The sequence below is a fragment of the Ciconia boyciana genome, chromosome 9 (genome assembly GCF_034638445.1).
Source record: "Ciconia boyciana chromosome 9, ASM3463844v1, whole genome shotgun sequence".
Classification (NCBI taxonomy): domain Eukaryota; kingdom Metazoa; phylum Chordata; class Aves; order Ciconiiformes; family Ciconiidae; genus Ciconia; species Ciconia boyciana.
Window position 1 is genome coordinate 18,535,453 of NC_132942.1, and position 22,632 is coordinate 18,558,084.

Below are 22,632 nucleotides of genomic sequence, written 5' to 3' on the forward strand. Positions count from 1 at the left end.
TATCAAGCCCAAGGAAAAAAGTTTGATGTGATAAGGTCAGAGCTGGAGAAAGAGGAATATTCATCAGCTGTTGCTGTCATATCTGTGTCAGCAGTGAATCACCTCAGTTCCCTCACCTTTAAGAGTTCAAGTCTCCCTTTGTTAGCCAGACATCTAGGTTTTGCAGTTGTAACTCCCTGGTTTTCCAACCATTGACAGATATAGATAAAAGGAAGTTGGTTCCCCTACTCCTGTTATTGGCTTCAGGAGCATAGCAAAAACCAACAATATGTTTAAGTAAAGGCAGAAGACGTTTACTGATACAACAGTACCTCTATGTAACAAGTTTAATATATTCTTAAAAAAAAAAAAAAAGGTGCAGTAAGGGCAAAAACTGTGGTGCCAAAACTCTAGACAGGCCAGATAGACAATGTGAGTAAATAAACTATCTGTTTCATCCTAGCTGTGTATTTTATAGGCTGCAGTAGGGACAGTCTTCACATAATTCTTGGTATACAAGATTTAGCCATGGTTGTGAGGATTTCCTCCCAACAAATCAGAGGGTAATTCAATTTCGAGGCCTGTCCAGTCATCATCTTTCTGTCAATCTATATAGCATAAGAATAATTAATTGGAGGCATTTGTTTATTGCAACTATTTCATGAGCCAAGAGGTGGTAATTATTTTCTGTAGACTAGGCTTAACGTCTGGTCCTATAGTTTCAGGCTGCTGAGGCTGACAGCCCTGTTGACTTAGGGGTCACATGATTATCAAGAGTAGTGTCCAAAAAGAAGTCAAGATTTCTTTCTTTAGTTACTTTACAAATAAACATGTCCAGTGTTTTGAAATGTTGCAGCAGAGAGAAAATTATGCAGTGCTTTAGCAAACTATAAACCAATAGGTGCATCAAACATGATTCTTTTGCTCAACCTCTGTCTTTGAGCTTTTTTTTGGAGACACCTCTTTAATGCATTTTACTGTCTCAGACTTTAAAGCATATGAATGAAATTATTTAAAGACTATTGAAAGAGTTTGTATAAGAATGGCCTTGAGTTTGATTGGACTAAACAGCCTATATTTACTTAATTCAGGTTGTCCTGTTCCAAGTGTGGTATAAATACTTTACTGAAGAGATGGAGCCTTACAAACAGCTCTCTCCCCTGCCCCCATCTGTAATATTAATCTTGTGTTATCTTTTTGCTAAAGTTGAAGTACTTTCAGGTGCTCTCCTTACTTGCTCTTGGTGCTGAATGCAGAATAACTTGTTCAGCATGCTGAGACTTTCTGAAAACCTGCCTGGAATTACAAGAGATAAGAAGTAGAAAGTATATCTTTAAAAAGTTGGTTTTCCTAGATAAGGCAATTACAGTAATGCGTATCTAGCAAGAATAACATAATATTTTTTAATTTATTATAGATAGAGGTATGTGATCAAAGAGAAAAGGGAACATACCTGTGCTGGTTTGGGTATGGCAGCATGTGAATGTTTTTACCCATATGACAGCTTAATTTCTGTGCAAATGTCATATGACACTTCTAGGGAAAGAGCTGCAGGGTGTAATGAGACTACTTGTATTTATTTGAGACGTACAGATATTTTTAGGAACCTTTGAAAGAACAGCTTGTCAGTCCTTCAACTTTGACAAGATTTTTTTTTTTTCATTGCTATTTCTTCTAGTGGAGCATAATAATAAACAGACACTTACTTTAATCTGTGTTTCACTGACTATTTTATGTGGAAGTTGAGTATAGCCACCTCTATCTGATCTTTGCTATCTTTTTCCTTTCTGTTAATGCTCTTGAGGGTGTGGAGATTTGGGGTCAACAAGGAGAAAAACATCTAATATTGCAACTCCCTGATATAACTTATATTCATCAAAGCTGACACTTAAGTCTTATAGCAGCACAGTAGAAGAAACCGTGCTCCAGGAGAACTAAACAACAACAAAACTCCCTACATGCATTCTTAGCATTTTTACTGTTTACAAATACTTTAGGGGAAAAAAAGAGCTATTTGCTCTGAAGATCCTCTGATGTTCCCCTTGTGCCCTCGAGCTTCTGAGGAACTTCTGAGATGATTCCCAGTTTCACCTCCTGACTGAGAACAGCTATGTGGTTATACATCAAACTTGTTTCCTTCATGAGGTTTGTATGGCTGGCCTACACCCTTTGTGCCAGCCACCAACCTTTTTCATTGTGAACAAAGGATAACCACCTCCAATACTTATAATTATTTTTCCTGTATTAAAATATTTTCTAACTTTAAGCCAGCATATAAATTTGGAGTCATCCACTTAACAGAAAAAATAGCATTTAGGGTTATGGAATTGCCAAAAGTAAAATATCTGAATTGTTTTGTATGGCTTCTGAATAGTAAATAGTCTAGAGACCCCAAATTGGTGTTTTAAGTTTTTCATCATTTCCTTATTTAAAAAACAAACAAACAAAAACCCAAAACAAACAAAAAACCCCATACAAACCCCCAAAACTAAGAACAAAGTACCAGTTACTCAGTTGGAAAGTATTTTGTTGTCAAGTGCAGTGGGTTTATGCAATGAGTGAGGAATCTTTGGAGACCAGAGTCTTCTCTATGTTAACTGCCCCGTTGCTGCTTTGAGGATCAGGTAATAAAAATAGCACCAGTTAGCAGGATACTTAAATCAAAATTGTCAGAGGTACCCAGAAGGTACCTGCTGCTGTTTATGCACATGAAGAACATGCTGGTGACTCACAGATGGCTTCTTAGCAAATCAATGCCCCATAGGTCCCTCTTAAACTGCCATCGTTGCTGCCTCATCCAAGTTGGAGAAAGGTGATCTTATTAAAAGCTGATGAAAGCTGAATCTACCTCATCAAGAAAAATAGCTTCCCAGTTATGGGATGAGCTTCATTTTACAACCTTTTGCAAACTTTTTTTTTTTTCCCCTGGGAGAAATGCTAGTTCCCTCAAGAATAGTGCTGGAGCTTTTGTTTCTTTCTATCTTCCAACAGTAGAATCACCATGTCCAAGCCTTATTTGGCATCAAGTAGGAAAACTACTCTTGAGAGTCTGTGCTCAGCACTTGAAAAATGGGACTTTTAATAGTTTCAGCAAAACAATATTATTCATATAGACATATAAAGGGCCTGCACAACTAAAGTATTCATCAGGGTCTGAAATCTATCCCCTTTTCCTGTGTTCCTTGCATGTTCCTGTCGACTCAAACACTGTTACTGGGATCTAAGCATCAGTGCTGATGAAAGCTATGTGTAATCAAACAGATTTGAAGTACGAATTTCATCTCCAGCTGCTTGTACTGTCACTTCTCTTCCCCTGGCAGGAGTTTTAATGTTGTAATACATACCCTGATCATCTACTCTGCCTTGAGAAAGTGAGTTGTGTACATCTGTCACTGCAATGGTCACTGCTTGTATTGAAGCACTTCTCATAGGAAGTGTTTTGCTGGATCTCAAAAAATAGCATTTTATTTATCAGATTTATTGTAGACTTGATGGTATAATCCAGTAATATTAAAAAAAACCCAACCAAACAAAACCCCCTAAAGGCTATATAGCTTCCTTGCATGCTGCTGTAAGAAGCATAGAGGGTGTTATTAAAACTTCACTCTAGTGAATTATAACTTTTGCAGATGGAAAAAGAATAGAAAAATGTTTACAAAAGCTCAAGAGTAATTCAGCAACTTGGCACCCTGTTAAAACACTTAGTTTCAACTGTAAGAGAAAGTGAAAGTGTGAAGGGGGAAGAACATCTATGACTTTAACGTTAAACTTTCTCAAAACTCTAGAAAATAACTAGCACTGTATACATGGGCAAAGCATTATTTAAAAACAAGAACAGACTTCTGTGGTGCCTATATGTTTTGTGTATTTGTTTTCTACATTAGAATATTTGGCTTTTTGCATTTAAATCCCGTGCTTCATTTGGGCAAAAGAGGAAGCTGAGTTTGGCGAGAGTCCAAAACAATAGCTTCCTAATTTGTGTGTGGATTTTCCCCTACACCGGCTGTTTTCACTTGGGATATCTCCTGCCCAAATAAGAAATGCTACTTTATTGGAGAACAAAATTTGTGTAAGGTTTTTCTTCATGTACTTGCAATGTGTACATGTTGGAGGGAAATATCTGTTTTAATGTAATAATTTATTAGCTTTATTTTTGGTAGAGGTAAATCTGGAAACACAGCTTGCGCTCTGAATAAATTTTCATCTACTGCTATTAGGGATAACTATGAGCAGGGAGGTGAGGACGATGTGGCTTTAGGGTGTGGTCTTGGGAAGCCAAGGTGGGAGTCGGAAGCAGGAGCTCCTGGTCCTCATGCTTCATGCTGAGTTCTGAGCTCAGCAAGATCAAGAGCTTCTGCTCTTCAGAGACAAGTTACTGACTCGTGAGTGAGTGGGGCAATGGGGCCTACCCCTAGAAGGAACAGCAACATCCAACCTTCTACTGAACTGAGAGGAGAGCAAGGAGGTTGGAGGCTACTGATTTGCTGGATTGAGTGTGGAGTAGTCATGAGCAAGTTCTAGTTTGCAAACTAGAGACTCATTTTAAACTGCTGAAAAGCAAGATTTGGAGTAAAGCTTTGAAAGAACCTATTAAATAAACCTGTCTATTTACAGCTAGCTTGTTCACCTCCTTTGGTACCAGTACAGTGCATTAGCTTCAACAGGTATCAGGTTACAAGTTGAATGAGTGTTGCTGATGTTAATAACTGCTATTTTGTGCTATCCTGGTCTAATTTTTATTTGCTGATCATGATGAAAAGCAAATTCTGACACTGTTTCATTAGTAATGTGGGAAAATGCATGTAATGGTTAATATTTCAGACTTCCTCTTTTTTACAATAAACAGTAGTGAATTGTACCACATTAATGCGAATAACTTTTTTCCACTACAATCTAATGAAATTAAATTTGTATCTAAGCCCTGAACTTTTCCTGTGAATGATAGCTATTATGTGGTTCATCAGCTGTGTGATGAAAAAGCTTGTACTAGTTGTATCCTAAGTGCCAGTCAAATACAGCATGCAGGAAGTATGTTATGTTCCTCCTGTGTCCAGTAGCAATTTGAAAATTGGTTGAGAGAAACAGAGTTATTTTCAGAGAACAGAAAATGTGTCTATACGTGCATCAGAGCATTCCTAAGAGTCTTGGCGCTAGAAACAAACGTGTCTGTTGTGAAATATCTTTGTGCTAAGCATGCAAACTTCTGTGGTTACATTTGATTACTGTATTTAGTAGGATATCATGGATGTTTTCTACTATATAATCATATTATTTAGATCGTAACTTCCTTTCCTTAACAGTTTTATAATGTTTGCAAATGGCAGGCAGGTAGCCTTCCTTGAGTGGTACACTTGTTTCAAAGTAAAGCAAAGATAAGATTTGAGTTAAATACAAAACTTCTTTACCATATCCTATACTTTATGCATATATTTCATTATATACAATTGGTGTTAGATGTTTAGAGTGTGAACTTGTAACGTCTGTGTGTGTGTATTTTGTTTTTGGATGGTTTTCCCCCTCCCCTTTCCCAAAAGCAGAGAGATCCGTGACAACAAGTATCTCTTTGGACCATAACAAAACTTCTTTTCTCGACAGACAAGAAGAGTATGCCATGAATACATACTGTATCGGTAATTAAGTATATAAAGGGTACGTCTGCCAGTAATGATGTATATGGATCTGGCACCAACTGGTCTCAACCAGACAGAAAAATTAGGACCCTGTCTAATACGTGGAACAAGAGTTTAGTAGTAAACTTGAATTGTAGCTCTGTACCTCAGAAAACACAAGGAAACAATAGATAGTAACTCAGTCTGTGCTCTTATGAGGTATTTGCAGGCATTCCTGGGAATCGATTTTATATTTTGTCGTCATGTAATGGATTGCCATCCATAGTGGGTGCCATTCAGTTTTCTGGAATGCCTGCCCTTGGATTGACACCTAGTATATTAAAAGTCACAAAATGCAGATAAAGACAGGCAGAACAAAGGCACTTTATCTTGCAAAAATCTATGCTAGATATTTATTTTCTACTGCCAAGCAGAAAGAACAGAAACATACTGACTAATTTTTACCAGAACAATAATCAGACATCCACCAGTAAACGTGAGCGTAGGCCAAAGGAAAGCAAAGAGGAGGCCTTTCGGGGGATAAAGCCTGCTTAAAATGACATTGGTCTGCGTTCCTCCTGGGTCATAGTAGCATGGGAAAGTCTGGTATTTTTTGAAATTGCTTGCAATTGTTTCTATTCGTGCTTTAACTTCTTTAGAGTTCTCCAACTTGCCTGGGACGTACGAGCACTGGAATAAGAAATCAAGGTGATTCATTATAATGGATACTTTAATGCAGGGGTTTTAGTTAAGTCAGATTTAGTAAAACAAACATGCTAGTACTGACAAAATCTTCTGTGGTTTGGCTAGCATCCCTGGAGATCGTCTCGGTTTCCTTATGTCCATAACCCATTTGCCATGCTTCCCTGTTTCTGTCAGTGTGTCTGTGCCTCCAGTCTGCAGATTTACAGGTTGGAGTACTGTTGTTGGAAACCAATAATACACATGTGCTTAAAATAAAACTGCAGTCTTGGGGACTGTCACTTTATTATTACAGTGCCAAGCCTGGATTCCTAACAGCTTCTAGGCACCACCAGTGCAGAAATGTGTTAGGTGTGCAGAAATCCACAACTGGCTTGTCAGTGTGCAGGAAAATGAAGTTGCTTCCACTGTGCATCTCTGATTGTAACTTGTAGACAAATAAGAGGAAAGCATGGCTGTTGGAGGCTTCCTACTTGTCCTTGTAACACAGAACTATTTTGACCTGTAGTAATAACGCAAAATTTAGTCTTCAGTAGGAATACTATTAGACTTTGAAGCACTCTGTTGTTGTTGTTCATAAAAGTTTCTTTTCTGTAATATTATTTTTCATACATAATAATGCTTAGGTGTCTTAACCTGGAAGCTGGCCAAGGCAGAAAGAGGATGGTTCCTGACCTGAAGGCTTGTACTTGCAGTAATGCAAATGGTAGGAAATCAGCAAATCACCTCATCTTGCAGTGAACAAGACTCTTGTTTCAATCTACAGTGGAAAATTTCTGCTTTGTCACTTTATTGTATGTAGCTTTCCCTGAGATAGTCACTATAAAGATAGGCATTAGCTAGCAAAATTCTCTGCAGCTGAAGTGTTTTATGCTATCAGGTTTGCACTGTGTGAAACTCTAATCTATATAATTTCTGTAAGAAGATGAGCATTTGTAGTCCGAGCATGTTTGTTTTGGATTCTGAAAGTTCTTCAGTCTTGGGCATCCAAGATCTGAATTTCACTGTATGTCCCCCTAAAGAGTGTTGAGCTGGAATAGGGCCTCTGAAATACTCATGCTTTTGGAACTGAACTGAACCTGACCATTCTTGGGACAGTGTACCTGTAGGAGCACTTCTGGTTGTGAGGGAGCAAGCCTAAAAATGTTGAGCTCTTTGCCGATTTCCAAGCAGAAACACTGGCAGAAACAAAAGGATAACACCCTACTTTTTCCCCTTCCCCAATCTTTCCCACACCTCTAAAGCCAAATGAATACTGTGCACCCATGTTTCTGTCCCATCCATGGTCTGCAGTCATCCTCTGGGGAAGAGATCCCTAAAATGACTGACCAAGGGACCTCTACTGTAATACCCAATGTCTGCATTACACAGGTGCATCCTTCAGCGCCACTGCCTTCTCCATGAGTCCAGGTTTCTGCTGCCATGCTGGCCAGAAGCAGTTGCAGACCAAACCAAAGACAAATGAATTTTCTGGGCAATTATCTTCCAAAATTACTGATTTGTTTCTCCTTTCTGTCTAAAACGTGCATCATGTTTCTTTGCTTTCTTTAGTCCCTGCTTCATACACCTAAAATGGAAGTAAAATTGGGATTTGTGCTTTTACTTAGGACAGTTTTAAACTTCAGGTCTCTCTTGTGATAATTCAACAAGCAACTGAGCAAACCACAGCTTAAAAACTATTTCTTGCCATTGGTCTTCAACTCAGAGACTTAAATATTTTCAAATGTTCATAAGTGTTAAATATTCATGTTTAGTTGGTGTAATAGCTTAACAAGTATTAACTTAATGCTTGATGTAATGTTTAAAACAAAATCCAAAACTGTGTAATTTCTGGAATATTTTAAAAATGCCTTGGTCTAAGCACAGACATTAACATATAAAAGATGAACAACTACTTTTACTCTGCTGCTTGGTTTAAAAACAATTACCCCTTCTCCTCAAAGGTGTAAGCAGCAGAGATTATTCAGTCTGTGTGGTAAGTACCTTAGGATTTCTTTCCAGTGTATCTTCAGTATGATACAGCATAACCTCTTGTCCTGAGGCTGTCAGGTTAACCCACACCTGTAGACAGGGATAAGGAAAGATATCCTCATCCTCTGAGCCTTCGCTGTTTGGGCAGAGAACTTTGTCCTTGATGTTGGCTTTGAGTACCTTGCACACAGTTTCTGTTGTCCAAACACTAAAAAAACAAAAGAAAATGTATTGCTTTTAAATATGTTAGCAGCATCTGTTATGAGTCGCATGCTGGAGATGCATCTATGTGTGCCAGCTGTGAATGATGGCATGGGTAGAGTTCGTGGCTACTCAGTCCTGGTGCGGTACACTTTGCCCACCCCAAATTGATGGCTGCACCTGGCAAAGGGCTGCTGTAGGAAAGCAGTACAGGAAAACATTTTGTTGTTGTTGTTGTTTGTTAACGCATTCTGTGGTTTGGAGTTAGATTCTAACCCCGTCTGTAATCAGCTTCAAGTGTTATTCAAGAAAGAAAAATTGCTATGGATTTTAATGTTTGGTAGTAAATATTTGGAAGTGCAGTACACTGGTAAAGCTTGACTTTATTATTTGAAATCTGGCTGAGCATAGTGGAGCTTTTGATCTCTCAGAAATATTTTGACTAATTTCATTAAATAATTCTCAGAAGTCAGACCAGTTCCCATGTTTTTCCTCCCCTCTCTCTTTCTTTACTACCTGGACCTTTTGCATTAATAAGCAGCAGGATTTTGTCTGGCAAAACTTCTTTTTTTTGCTGTTACTTATCCCTTTTTATTGAAAGTTACTCTTTTATTAACTGATACCACAGTAAGCTTTTGCTTACAGCAGTACACTTTGGCAAAAAAGCAAATAAATAGTCTCACTCCAGATCTTAAGAAACTAATCTTTTTACATGCAAGTATATTTTGTAATGTAATCAGGAGGCTGGAAAATACATAAATGTGAATTACTCTTTTTAAAGATAATTTTTTCAAACACTTTTGAGCTTAAAGGTGCTCTTAGCAAGAAGAATGAGGTTGATGTACTTGCTTTCTCCATCAAAATCTTCAAGCATGAAAAGCTGAGCTGCATTCTTTGTCTTGTTACTTTGGCTTTTTGCCAATTGGTTTTGTGTGTGGAGGTAGAATTTACAAAATGAAAGAAAAATGTGGGTAATAGTAACTTCTTCAGCATTCATTGTATTCTGCAACATTTGCTGTGGTAGACTAGGCTGGTGAAGGTGCTAGTTTGTCATAATGGTTGATTTGGAGGTAAGACAGATTCTCGACTGAACAATTTTACTATGACTTCTGTTGCTCTAGTTGCTCAAGTTTTTATAGTTTTATTAAAAACAACACACGCTCCTGCACATGGAAAAGGTTTTGGTTTTTTTGGTGGGTTTTGTTTGTTTGGGGTTTTTTTTGTAATTTATGCAAGACTTAGCTTTCCATTATCAAGCTTTGATAAGCATGGGTTTTTATTTTACATGTTTTCATAGTAAATGTTTTGTTTTAGTCTGTTTTCATTCTAGCTCTGAAGAGAATCATTCCCTCTTTCTTGTGCTTACCTGTAAATGCCTGATGACTTCTTGGCTCACCTTTTTCTTTCTCTTCTCTTCTGTCTTAAATTCTTATGAGCTCTTCAAGAACATATTGTTTGTTTATTGTACAAGGTACTAACATATATTTTGGCACTGTTTTAATAATTGTATTTGATGCTGACAGGAAAAAGAAATAGCTTTGGATTCATAAACAAGTGGCTGTTATTACCTTTTAGTGTAGAACGGCACAATGGTGATCCCAATAAAAAAGTACATCATCATGGAGCACGTGACCATTCCCAGTCCCAGGCACAGGGCTCTTGTCTCCCCTCGCTTCTGTGCAGTCACCAACTTTTTTCTCAACATGATTTAGAGTTGTGAAATCTGAACAATCTTTCTGGTGTAAAATAAAATAGAGAAAGGAGAGGGAAAATGTGACTAGGATTGGCTTACAAGTATCGCAGTTGTGTAACAAGTTTCTGAAATATAATGTATCCCATGGAGGAACAGTCCCACTTTTGCAAAAAATAGAATTTTAAAAAAAATGACTGTGTTTTTTGTTATCTGTATACTCCTTTTCTACTTTCTGATATTTACCATATAGTATTTTTAAAAGTGTGTGTGTGCGTGTAGGCTAGGAGATGGGGTAGGAAAATCTGATTACTTTTGGGGAGAGTTCTGTTAACAGCCCAATTATCCTCAGCGTTAATTCAGTCTATTTTATGTTGCTGCTTCTCTGGAGTAAGAGATAATGTGTATTGGTAAAGGCTGCATGAAAGGAAAATCCTCCCACAGTAGAATCCTTTGTACATTATGCCTTTTCTTATGGATTAGTCTGAAATGTGGTTATCTTATTTCAAGGAGCTGAAAGAATTTAAAATTCAACATTTGAGATGTGCGGTTTTGGCTTCTGCTTGTTTGTTGTTTGGCCTTGCCCATTCAGGGATGCTCAAAACTTGATGTCTGACCAAACAGTGGAGAAAAGCTGCATTTTCTAGGCAGAAGTAGTATGATGCCACCAAAGACAATTGAACAGGATTAGATAACATAGCAGTTAAAACTGCTATCATTTCACCACAAGCACTGGGTCAGGACTGCTGCTGGCACTGGCCAGGAGAGTGGAAACCATGAAGTGCTGGTGTTGGTGTAACACCGGGGGAACTCTTCGGCAGAGCTGCCTGAACCTGAGCTTGAGAGTGACTGGCATTTTCCCCCCACTCCCTTGCCAAATAGCATTTTAAATTATCTTGCTAATGCTTTGGTAAAGAGAATCTGAAAATAATTGCTGTGAATCCATATGCCATTAAATCAGTATGACTGATGTATAGGATGAATATATAAAAGAGCAAGAACAGTCACTGAGAGTTCAACCCATCACCAGTATCTGTTGCACTGACAGCTGTAACGGAACATTTGTGGGGTTTTGTTTTTTCATGAAAACATAGTGCAAGCCATAGTTATGGCAAATGATGAGACTGGCAAGATTTGCGTCAATTTTTTTGGGAGAAGGGAGGAAAGCAGAGCAGAAGGAAAAAGGGAAAACGTCATGTACATGCTGAAACAGGTTTCAGTCCTGTTCTCATGTGCAAGACAAGGGTGCACAACTTCATGCAGTAGCTGGTGCATTTTCAGGATTTCAGCTTCAGGTGTGTGCAGCTACTTAGTGTGTATCCTTACTGGCTGGCCTTCAGGACAGTGTGGTCTCTCCCTAAATCCACCTGTGTTCAGCTAAGCAATGGAGCAAATACCAAGACTTAAGTTCAGATACAGGCACAAGACAAGCACAAGCCAAAGTTAGCAAATAGGCTCTTTGGGTTAACCATGAGTAGATGGTCTCCAGCTGCCCCAGGCTGGCAGAACTGTGAAGTGTTACTGGGGGTAGGGGACAACACTGAGTTTGGTGAAAGACAAGATAAAGACACCATCAGCTCTCGAAAGAATGAATGTGAATATCATCTGAATGTTGTTTTCTTTCCTGTTAGTTCTGGTTTTTTTTACTGGTAAAAGTGCCTTACTTTGACTATTTAATGATCAAAGAAAAAAAGTATTTTTTTTACTGAAATGCTGCTGATTTTAGACTACTGTAACACCTGAATGTTAGTGTTATTAACAGTAAAAATGTAGAAGTCTATAGACAGTAAAACAGCTTTGGTCATTTAGCATAACTCAGGGCTAGTTACAGAATTTAGGTATATATTTTGAAGTTGCTAGTACATAATATCAAAATGAAAGGCTGTCCTGAGGTGTCCCTAGGAACAAAAGGAGTTGCTGTTGGAATACTGAATTTTGTCCAGTTCCATATTTAATTCCACTTTAAATAAAATGTAAATATCCACTGTGAATTTTGCATACAGCGTTTTGAGGGGAATTGTTTTTCTGATGATCATGTATAATTCACTGGCATTGTAAGAAGCATCTTAAGTTGGAAATTGCCATAAGATGAACCTTACCTGCTTACTGGCATTTGGGTTTAATACAGAATGTGAGCTAATGCCCTTATATAAGGCCGTATTGTGTTTTTCTTGGCCTATGGGGCTATAAATAGAACATCTGGGATCAAGCACTGTCAGTGTGCTTGCGCCATGCCTTCATGCTTGTGTATAACCATGTGCAGAGGCACGTGCACCCCACAAGGAGACCTCGGTAAATGTCGGTAGTGACTGTTCCATGGAAACTTCAGTCGTTTCTTTTAGTTCTGTGGGGGAAAAGTGGAAATAGCATTTTCAAAAAACAAAGAACTCCAAAATATTTAAAATATAGGAACACTGTACAATACAGCACCTTAAGACCAGTTGATATTAAACTGACTCTCCTTTACCTGTTGTGCAGCTTGGTCAGAGGGGAAAATGGAATAAAGGAACATCCATTGGTCCTGGAGCACGAGCCCTGAGACCATGTGGTACCTGAGTGGCAGTTCCTCAAGACATAGTGGGAAGCTAATGATAAACAAGTTAAAACCTGCATTGTTAGCAAGAAATTCTTACATACAGTAACAGTGATTAATCCTTAATTAGTTCTGTGGGAAAATGAAAAAGTGAAAGATTGGTACTGTCCCTGTGACTTGTGGAAAACTTCTAGTGGCCTAGTGCTGTTAATCTCTTGAGTTTTAGATGAACCATAATGTTTACATAGCTGTCCCATTTACGCTGAGAAATAGTGGGGTAATCAGACCCCTTGTTACATGGAAAACAAGAACTGTGGGACTATTAACCAAATAATTAATAAGAAATGTAATTGCCCCATCAGTCTGCTTGAACGTCAGCTACATACGCAGCAGAAGTACCAGTAAGCTCATCCTTCCTAATCATCTTAAACTGCCAGACAACCTCTTTAAGACACATAAGGAATTTGTTTGTGTAAATTGGAAATTTTCACAAGTGGCCAAGAGGTTTTCCCAGCATTATGTGCAGTGTTGTTCCCCATCCTGACACCAGTCGAGCTGCCTGACCCTGGTTCCCTGCGTGGGCTGCTGGGTGATCCTGTTTGCTTCTGCTCCCCCAGTTCAGATGTCCGCTCTGCCCCAACGAGAATAAGGACATATGAATTATGCAGAGAATGTTAACAAGAAAGATTGGTCTAAAAATATCTCACTGAGTGCTTCTATAAACATAAAAAATAACCGGCTAGGTCTTCAGGCAGTGTAAATCAGAGGTGCTCACATCACTGTTGTGTTGCTGCACCAGATTAGCAGTAAATGTGGACCCTAAAACTGAAATACATACTTCCTACTGCATTTTTGTATGCTTTAAAATTTAGAAGACCAGAAAAATCTGTAACACTATTTCATGCATGTGCAGAACAATTTAAGAGGAAAGCCAAGTCAGTGAAGGAAACCCCATGTGCATTTTTTTTTCCTTTCATTATGTTTTTGTGCTGAAAATCCTGCATTTTCTGGCTCTCAAGACAAGGGAATGCTGCATCCATGTAGAAAAATATATTTATTTGGAATTTCCCCATTGTTTAAAAGGTTAATTATTTTCAGATTAAACATTCTTTTCTTCTGTCTCCTAGCTCTGACAATGTATCTTAGGAGGAATGTTGAAAGAGCTAATTAAGTGTTTCCTCTGACAAAATCGTTAAATATTTGAAAAATGAAGCACTGCAGAGGACTTGATTGGCCCAGGAAGTCTCTGAGCATATTTGAATAGGAAGATGTTGAAGTATATAACGTGGGTTTTAGTCCGGCCTTCAGGAGCAAATCTTAAATGTATCTTTTGCACTGAAGATTGTGGGGTGCCTCCATAATTATTAGGAAAATATAAGCTTTTCATAATGTTCCCTCTCCCTAATCCTCTTCTTCAGTCTACTTAAATTATACAGTACATTAGCTGTGCAATTTCAATGTATAATCACTGCATTGACAGCTGCTGGTGATAATCCTAGGGATGCCATCTGCTCAGGTTTGGAATAGAGTCCCCTGTTTTGATTAGTAGACATGTTTACGTGTTTGGAAGTCTCTGCCTCCTCTTCCCCCATCTCTCGGGGAGTTTCCAGTGCTGTGACCTCCGTGAGTTTGGATGGAACCTCTCTCTTGAGCTATTCCAGGCTACTCTTAACTCGGGTATGGCAGTATCAGTAGCACTGATGAATCATCTCACTCACCCTTGCTGAAGAAAGGGTGCTAAACCCTTCTCTCAAATTTAAGTTGGGCATAAATATTAACAGTGAGCTACTCATTTTTTTGAGCTGGTTTATCCTACACCATATGGTGAATTTTCAGTGAGCATTTATGTATTGCTTTCAGATGAGCAGCAAGTGCTAATACTGCATCACACCAAGAAGAGTGATGCAAGTCATCCACATCTCTAAAGTGATGAGTTTTTAAACAAGCCTGGACCCTTTGGTCTCCGCTGCCTCTGCATATGAAATAGCCATTTGCTTTCTCTTATCAAGTGCCAACTTAATAGTCACCTTATTTTATTCTCAAAACACCTTGCGTGGACAACATAAAAACTGCTGGCTTTGCGGGGTGTGCAAGATGAGCATAGTATTCGTTGCCAGTTTACTGGCCAAGTACTTTGTGTGGGAACCAGAAGGCAATCATAAGTTTTAGATCTATAAATATGAGCTCTGTACTGGTTATACTGCTGTGGCAGAGCTGCACAGTTTATGTATTTACTACTGTCTCTGAGTAGAATTAGTTTGATCACTCACACTTGCCTACCTGTTTCCATGAGTATGTTAACACTGCGTAGATTCTTCTTCCTTTCTGTTTCAATCCTGCCCTCATCCTTTTCTCATCTACTGCCCTACCGCTTACACCTTGGACAACAGGCCTGAAGTCAAAACTACGTTTGTGTTGGCGCTTGCTTCCCCCCTCCCCATCCTCCATTTCCTACTCTAGCATTTATATGCATTTCTTGCTGGTAACAGGTCTGCCTTTGCCAGGAGTGCTGGGGCCACGGAACACCAGTTTTGTTCATTGCAAATTGATAAGAATCCATTACTTAAAGCATTCTGTGCATCTGGGACCACAAATACTGTGTGTATTACAGAATAAGGTGATGCTGAACCTCGATGGAAATGCGCACAGAAAAGAAGATTCTGCCATGTACTCATGCAGCTGTCTTGAAAACCTGAAGCAGAAATATTTTGACTGTGTAACATGATACAACTACATTTATTTTATGAAATATGCTGTAGCATTTTGCTTTATTAATGAAATGTTTACCTGATGTGACACTTGAATGAATTAAAGTTAGCTTTTCTGTTTAAAAACCTATGCAGTTGTTGAAGAGTAATTCTGTTAGCTTTTAAGCCTGGTGGTTCTTAAAAAAAAAAATAAATAAGTTACTTGCTCAGTTCAGCAGTTATGAAGTTTTTCTAAAGTGCTTCTTTTGGATTCTGTGCAGTACAGGGCTGCACAGAATGAATCAATTTAAGAGTAGATTTCAAGGAAGCCTGAAAGAGTTCATATGCTTGGTTCCGCTCTAAGTTAGAGGTAGACAAGCACAGGCCCTAAAGGAATGCTGAACACCCAAAGCCATGAAACTCCTGAGAGTAAAGGTGTATTTACCATTAAAATGAATAAAAGCTATGATCTCATATGGGCTGCAGACTCCTAAGAGTCTGTTTGTGAAAATATTACCGTTACCTTTGCTAATAATTATGGAGAATTATCAGATTGATTCCAGTTACAAAAGAGAGAACAACTTAACTTTTCTGTAGCATGTGGGCTACTTGGGCTGTCCTCCGTAGTGCTGCAGATTTAGAAAGATTGTTGCTTCCAAAACCACTGTACTTTTCCAAACCCAAAACTATTGCATGCTCCCAAGGAAAAACAGTTGCTTAGAAATATACTTACTGTTTTTGATGAAATGCTTTTTTCTCTGATGAAAAAACTTCTGTTACATGACAGACTTGGGATGGTAGTGGAACTTAGAGCCGAAAGGGATTTTTTTTCTCTCTTCACACCCGCCCCCCCACCCCCCCACCCCCCGGTACTTCTCTGGGTTTGCTTTGCTGTGGCTGAGCTCCTAACTTAGTTCCCCTATTACGAAGCTTTCTGTAACCATAAATGGTAAGGTATGAAAGAGCACTGTCCTTTTTGAGATTAATTGCTGAAAACCAGGAAGCCACAATACTAAGAGCCACTACAGCTGAAGAGACTGAGTTTTCTCAAACTCTAGGGCCCCTTTACCACATATCCCAGTGGATTTGTCTTAAGCTATGGTCCTACTCCTTTTGTACAGCTTTTTAGTTCAGAAATCTGATAGGTCTTTTGGGTAAGATTTAAGGAATTGACTGTATCAATGACCAGTAGTACTGATTCTTAATACCTGAACTATTAACAGCTGTGTCTGAATGCTTTGTTGCCACTAGTTTTGGTCAGTTTGGATGCAATAGATGCTAAAATTTTGACTGTACATCAGAACCCTATAGACAAGAACACAGCGTCCATCATGCTATAGAAACATGAGTGTCTAGCATGTTCCTCTAGCCAAAAAGCCAAGCCTGCTTCTGGGATGTATAAAGAGATGATTCCTAGCACAGAGCTTCAGAAAAGAGCTAAAATAATATTTTTTTTTTGAGAGAGAGGGAAACTCTTTTATTGGGAGACTAAAGGACCTGAAATGAGTTAATCCAGTAAAAGCATTAAGAGTGTTCTGAGCATTGTAAACAAGGGTAGGATCCCCTCCACCCTGCTTTAGGTATATAATAATTAGCAGTTTCAGCTTAAGCTGGTCTTCCAGGCATGCTTTTGGTAAAAGATTTGAAGTTGGCAATGTTCAGAAAGTTCATGCTGTCTGAAGATAAGAGATGAATCTCTCCCAAAAGGACCTGTTCTATTATTATTGATGCAGAAGAGAGCACACAAAGCTAACTTGGATTTAGATAATTGTATGTTAGGCACTTAAAGGTAAGTAAAATGAAGCCTGTTACTATCATCTAGATTGGAAAGATTTATGATCATAGTCATTTTTTAATATTTGAGAAGTGATGTAGCTAAATTTGAAGAATGACATTTGAAGGTTGGAAAAAGAGCCTTATGAACAAAACTTATTCCTAGATAAAACATGATCTGGTTGGGTGGAGTTTTCTATCATTTTTTGATACTTCAGGAAAAAAGACTGGGTATTTCAAAGATGCAAGGTCTGGCTCAAGCAGAAGTCATACTTTTAATGAGGAATTTATTAAAAGTGATTTTTGGGCTGTGTGATTCAGGACTCAAGGTAGAAAACAAGGTAACCCCTGCTGACTGAAAGTCATGAATCTCCAGCTCTGGCTGTCTCTTCTGGCTGTCTCTTCTGCCTGCTCTCCTTAACTCCAATGGCTAATACATGTGGATTAATTATCAATTGCTGCACTAGGAGTTCTACTGCAAAATTAACACAAAACTGTGGATTCCACAGGCAAAACAGAGGTTACATTTTTAAACTTCCTCAGTGTACTGAAGGACGTGGTGGTAGAGCACTTTGGCTCAGTTTGAGGTGCACTGGTGATTTATCTGAATAGACAGAAACTATGCTCCACGTCTGGTGCTACACATAACCTTTTGCTTGTTTCTTTTCCTCTCACATACGCTGCAGACGTGCGAGGCCAGGTGGCCACTGGCTCTCAGATAACTAGCCCAATAAAATAATGTGGGTGTGCTAAAGGGAGGTGCTGTGCTGATATCCACTTCTAACCTTGGGATATTTCCATGTGTCACTGACCTGTACCAAGTGATGTGTATGCATGAGAGCTGTATCAATGACAAACCAAATGTTTGTTATATTATAAACTGTAATTCCGTATTACTGTCTAAAATAGCCTTTGTCTTATTAAAATAATATAGAATATTTAATTTTTTTTGCAACTTGAGGGGAGGGAGGAAAAAGGAACAATCTGGTGATTGAAATCACTATGTGCTTTTACCCTGGTGCTCCTTTTCCTTGCAGGAGCTGCAGTGCTCTCTCCTCCTCTAGCCTTGCTCCTGGCTATCATGGTGGAACACCATGAACCCACTCACCTGCTTGTTCAAGGCAGGATTTCCCTGGTCTCAGAGGGAGGACGGGACCAGCTGTAGCCTCTGCATGAGGATCTACTGCTGGGACACGAATTCACTGCTTATTTATAAGCTACATAACAGTTTCTCCTGGCCTTACACTGACCCAGAGAGGGGGTGTGGGGTCACTGCTGGAAAGGCCAAGTTCCTGAGAGTGCTCTTTGAGTATGGGTGGCAGGACAAATGGAGGCCGGTTAGGGTCAGCTAGAGCTAAAGGCAGTAGCCTTGTTGGTCTAAGATCCTTTTACAAATACTACTTTCTAGCCAAGATAAATTTTGCAAGGGCCTTCCCAAGCCTCTTGAGCTGCTGTTTTAATGTTTGATCCTGACTATAATTGGGGGAAGAAAAAGGGAAGACAAATAATTTCAGAGTAGGCTTTTCTGAACTTCAGATACTCTATTTTGAATCTGAACAAGTTTCTTTTCAACGTCTTGCTTCCTACTTATTTTTTTCCAATGTATTAAACCCTTTGGCTAAGGCCAAAATAAATTAACTTTGAGGGATAATTTCCCATGATTCTTTAAAAAAAAAGAGCAATGCTTCAACTTGGAAAAAACTGCCATGACTAAGTTAGTGAAGTATCTATACTTACATTTATCAGTCTCTAGAACTGCAAGAAGCTATCAGACAAAGAGAATTAAGATAAATATTTCTGAGGAGTTATTTTCTCTGTAAGTGCTAGCAGAAGAAAAAACATGGGAGAGAAGGCACATGGCTTTGAAAGAGAAATTGTGTAAACATTAGCACACCAGGTTTGTAGCTCTGTATTGTAAATAAAAATAGAAGGGACTGTAAACATTACAGCAGTGCTAGGGGAAAAGAGTTTCTGGTGTTTATTTGCTGTACTACTCTGTAGTGAGTACTCAAACTGTTGTCCTTTGTGCTCCATCTGTATTGGAGAATGCTTTGTTCCAGTTCCCTTTTGTTTCTGATAGGGCCCGGTCATTGCAGGTGTGTGTAAGTTCAGAGGATTCTTAACCCTCCCAAGGAATCGGCTGTGATGCGGAAACTTCAAGGATGCCCAAGAGGGTCTGGTTCGACCCCACATGCTACTGAGCAGTTTGATGCTGTGACATCACATGAATTAAACTTACTTTGTGTTAGCAGGTGACCTGTTATGCGCTAGGCTGTCCTATGTAACAGGTGGATCTTGCTGGAAGTCCTAGTCAGGTTATATAAATAGTGTCTGTAGGCAAGCAGAAGTGATGTGAATTTGCAAACTGTACATTCCCTTTCGGCTCTAATGTAACGAGCGGTTCAGGAGTTAAAAAGCGGACAGGCGAAAAAGCAGTATCTTTTAGTTGGTCAGAACTGCTTGTTCCGTTCTTCTAAGCTGATTATCCATAAGGGTTGTTTTCGTGTTAGAGCAGAAGAAAAACTTAATGGCTGTGAGACAGAGCCAGTTTAATAAGTATTGCCGTTTATTTTGAGGACTTCCTGGTGCTTCTAAAGAATCAGTGAGCTGTGAAATGAAAACAGTTGTTTGGATCTTCAGAGCGCCCCACAAAGTTATTAGCTCCCCCCTTCCTAATTGAAACATATTCATAGTGTAGTACATTTTCATTTTTAATGGGTATCATAAAGAGAAGCTGTGGCTCTTGAACAAGGAACAGTCACATATTAAAAATGATGTGAGTTAGAAGGAGGAGGATTTCCGAAGTGTGGGCAAGTCTAAATCAGGCACAGGCAAACTTTAGGACTCAGCTGCTTCTTTTTAAGTAACTAAATTAACAAACTGTTTGCTGGACTTGCTGATAACTCACCAGTTTCATGAGGGCTGAGGGAGTCCTCAGAACTTGTCACATAGATATATAAGCAGGAATTTTGAATTTTTTTGTTTGGCCTCCAACGTCACAGCGTGGTGGCTGTGCATTTGTGATGATTCCCTGAGTGAAAGGTAGTTGTGCCTTGATGGGCTCCCCTGCGGTATGTTGTACCTGTAATAAAGTATAACGCTATGGTATGACTTCATTTCTCTCTGAAGTTACTGAGAACTCTCTTATTACTATGTCTTGAAATTGAAGTTAGAGAGGATGCTTAACTGTTTGCTGCATCCAACCCTCTGTGGATACATACTAACTGATTTCAGAGAATAAGGGCATGGTTTTCAATCGGGGAATAAGTGCATATGCTCTTTTCTCAGTTTGGATCTTGTATGTGTAATCAGTTCCTAATAATGTTATTCCAGATAGACGAGCCCTCAATATTTTTTTTAAAAAAACAACAACCACCACCACAAAAAAACCCACAAACAAACTCACACCACATTGTATAGAAATTTCAATTGTAAATTTAAACGTATTTTACAAAGGGAGGTCATTATTGTTCATCCTTGCTTTATTAGGTGGGCACAAGGAGATAACTGCTTTTGCCTGGGAAGTGAGAGGCAATCAGATGACTGGGTTTGCTGAGTTTCTGCACTGTGCTCTGTTCAGTTTGTAGTCAGAAGTACAGGGGAGGCCTAGAGGTTGCTCTGAGACCATGGCCTCTTCCACCTTACTCCTTTTACCTGTCACAGTGATTTGTGCTATCTCAGTTAAATGCTTAGCTGTATTGACAGTAGCAAGCAAACCTGAATAACAAATTTTTCAGCGTAGTCAGGAACTGGTGTTGTCTGCTTTTGTCTGAAAGTGTGTCTCAGGCACGTAATGCATATCACATTAAACTTGATGCTGATGGGAACTGTGTGCAGACTGAGTAGCATCTGATTTCAGGTAAACAGAAGCTGCTAGGAACATAGACTTATATTCAGCTTCTCATGTTCAGGTTAACTACAACATGGTGCAAATACAAGGCCTTTCCTGAACTTGTGAACTCAGTACAGCAACTCTCTGATACAATCAAGTATGAAATACAGTATACATGGTACTATGTGTTCATGCTGGGAGACTTAAACATTGCCAAATAATCAGGGCAGATGCTTATCCAATTTAGCATGGAAGGCTGACTCTGGTAGTGTTTTTGCTAATGGTCTCTTCTGTCATCTGTGAAGTCGCTTTCTGCAGTGAAACTGGTAAAGTTCTGTTTCTGAACCTTGTCTGTTCAGTGTTTGTACTGTATCTGAAAGAAGGGCTTTCAATGCCTCATTTATAGAATAAGAACAATATTTCCGTTCTTACTATCCTAAGGCCAAATACGTTAATGAAATGTAATTTTGTAATGGAAGGCACTCAGTATATTAGCTGAGTATAACTCAGTATGTAGTCTCGCCAATGAAAGGAAAATTGGGTTTTTTCCCTGTATTGGATAGTTCACCAAATTAACAAAATCCAGGCAGAAAAGAGGAGAAAAGTAAAGAAGCTTTCACAAACTAAGATATTTAGACATGACAGTCTGTGATGTTATGTAAGCCTATGGGAATGTTATTCCTGATCAGATGAGTAGAATTGCGTAGTACTGTATAGCAGAAGAGATCAGAGAGTTGTTATGACTTCTTTTTACTCTTTGAAACTAAATAGAGCTCCTGTATTTCTGTCTAACAAACCCCAGGTAGCAATATGGCTATGTGCAGTCTAACAGGTTCTGGATATGTGGGACCTACTGCATATGCAGTTTGCAGGCGAGCGCCTTAAGTTAAGCAAGTCCAGCATGTTCTGCATGATTTAATTTACTGCCTAAGTTCTGGACATAAGACAGTCTGATTATAGTAAGTCATATAGAAATGATAAAAACTTTTTTCTTTTCTGGCTTGAGAGAGAACCTCTGTGTTTTGGGGAGCCTGGATATTGATAACTTGAGTACAAGGCATATACCATAGGTATTATTTTGTTGTTGCTTATCAAATAATATTTTGAAATCAGGGCAGTTGGTAGGGTTCACGTTAGCTGCCTGTTGAAATCCCACGGTTGGAGGAGCCTATTGCTGCCTGCTATGATCCCTGATGCCGTTGCTCCCTTTGCTGGGACTTCTGCTCCCTGACGTGCTGCTGCTGCTGTTACCATGAGCTGGGTGGTGTGAGGTGCTTCCTACCTCTTTGTCCATGCCCATGCATGAACACCCTTTACTGCTGTCATACCTTTACTGCTCTCCTGTATTGGGAAAGGGGGATTGAGAGGGGATGTGCTAACCCTTAGCTTCCTATATTCCCGAAATACACAATACTATAAGTGTATCAGCCTTGCTGCAGTGAGTTATGAAGTCTCCAGAAAAGAGATGCAAAGCATAGTGATGGAAAGGGCGATGTTCCTTCTTTTTCCAGAATTAAATTGCTTAAAGGCAGGATTAAAAAAAAATAAAAAAAATCAAATGGAAATATATTATAAAATGCCCTCTGTTTCTATTCCACACCTGTTCTATATAGAAAAGTTCACAATTTGTTTTTTCTTTCTTTTGCCCAAAGTCA

The 22,632-nt window shown here is 39.0% G+C and overlaps 2 protein-coding genes across 6 annotated transcripts in view; one reads left to right on the forward strand and one right to left on the reverse strand.

Annotated features, from left to right (window-relative positions):
* Positions 1–5,952: 5,952 nt before the first annotated feature.
* Positions 5,953–16,240, reverse strand: KCNMB1 (potassium calcium-activated channel subfamily M regulatory beta subunit 1). Of its 5 annotated transcripts, XM_072872302.1 has the most exons (6): positions 16,106–16,211; positions 12,620–12,737; positions 12,252–12,496; positions 10,031–10,198; positions 8,274–8,469; positions 5,953–6,278 (listed from the first exon to the last, which is right to left on the reverse strand). In XM_072872302.1, exons 4-6 carry the CDS (start codon positions 10,165–10,167, stop codon positions 6,009–6,011), a joined length of 603 nt encoding a protein of 200 aa, XP_072728403.1. In that variant the 5' UTR covers positions 10,168–10,198; positions 12,252–12,496; positions 12,620–12,737; positions 16,106–16,211; the 3' UTR covers positions 5,953–6,008. The 5 variants fall into 5 exon arrangements, with proteins under 5 accessions (XP_072728403.1, XP_072728406.1, XP_072728402.1 ...); XM_072872305.1 differs by lacking the exon at positions 12,620–12,737 and having other exon boundaries at positions 10,031–10,194; positions 16,106–16,240; XM_072872301.1 differs by lacking the exon at positions 12,620–12,737 and having other exon boundaries at positions 16,106–16,240.
* Positions 16,241–16,902: 662 nt separating this feature from the next.
* Positions 16,903–22,632, forward strand: part of KCNIP1 (potassium voltage-gated channel interacting protein 1) — a 420,579-nt gene continuing 414,849 nt past the window's right edge. Inside the window, exon 1 of the mRNA XM_072873237.1 lies at positions 16,903–17,161. The gene's annotated coding sequence lies outside the window, so the exon portion shown is untranslated. The remainder of the gene's footprint in view (positions 17,162–22,632) is intronic.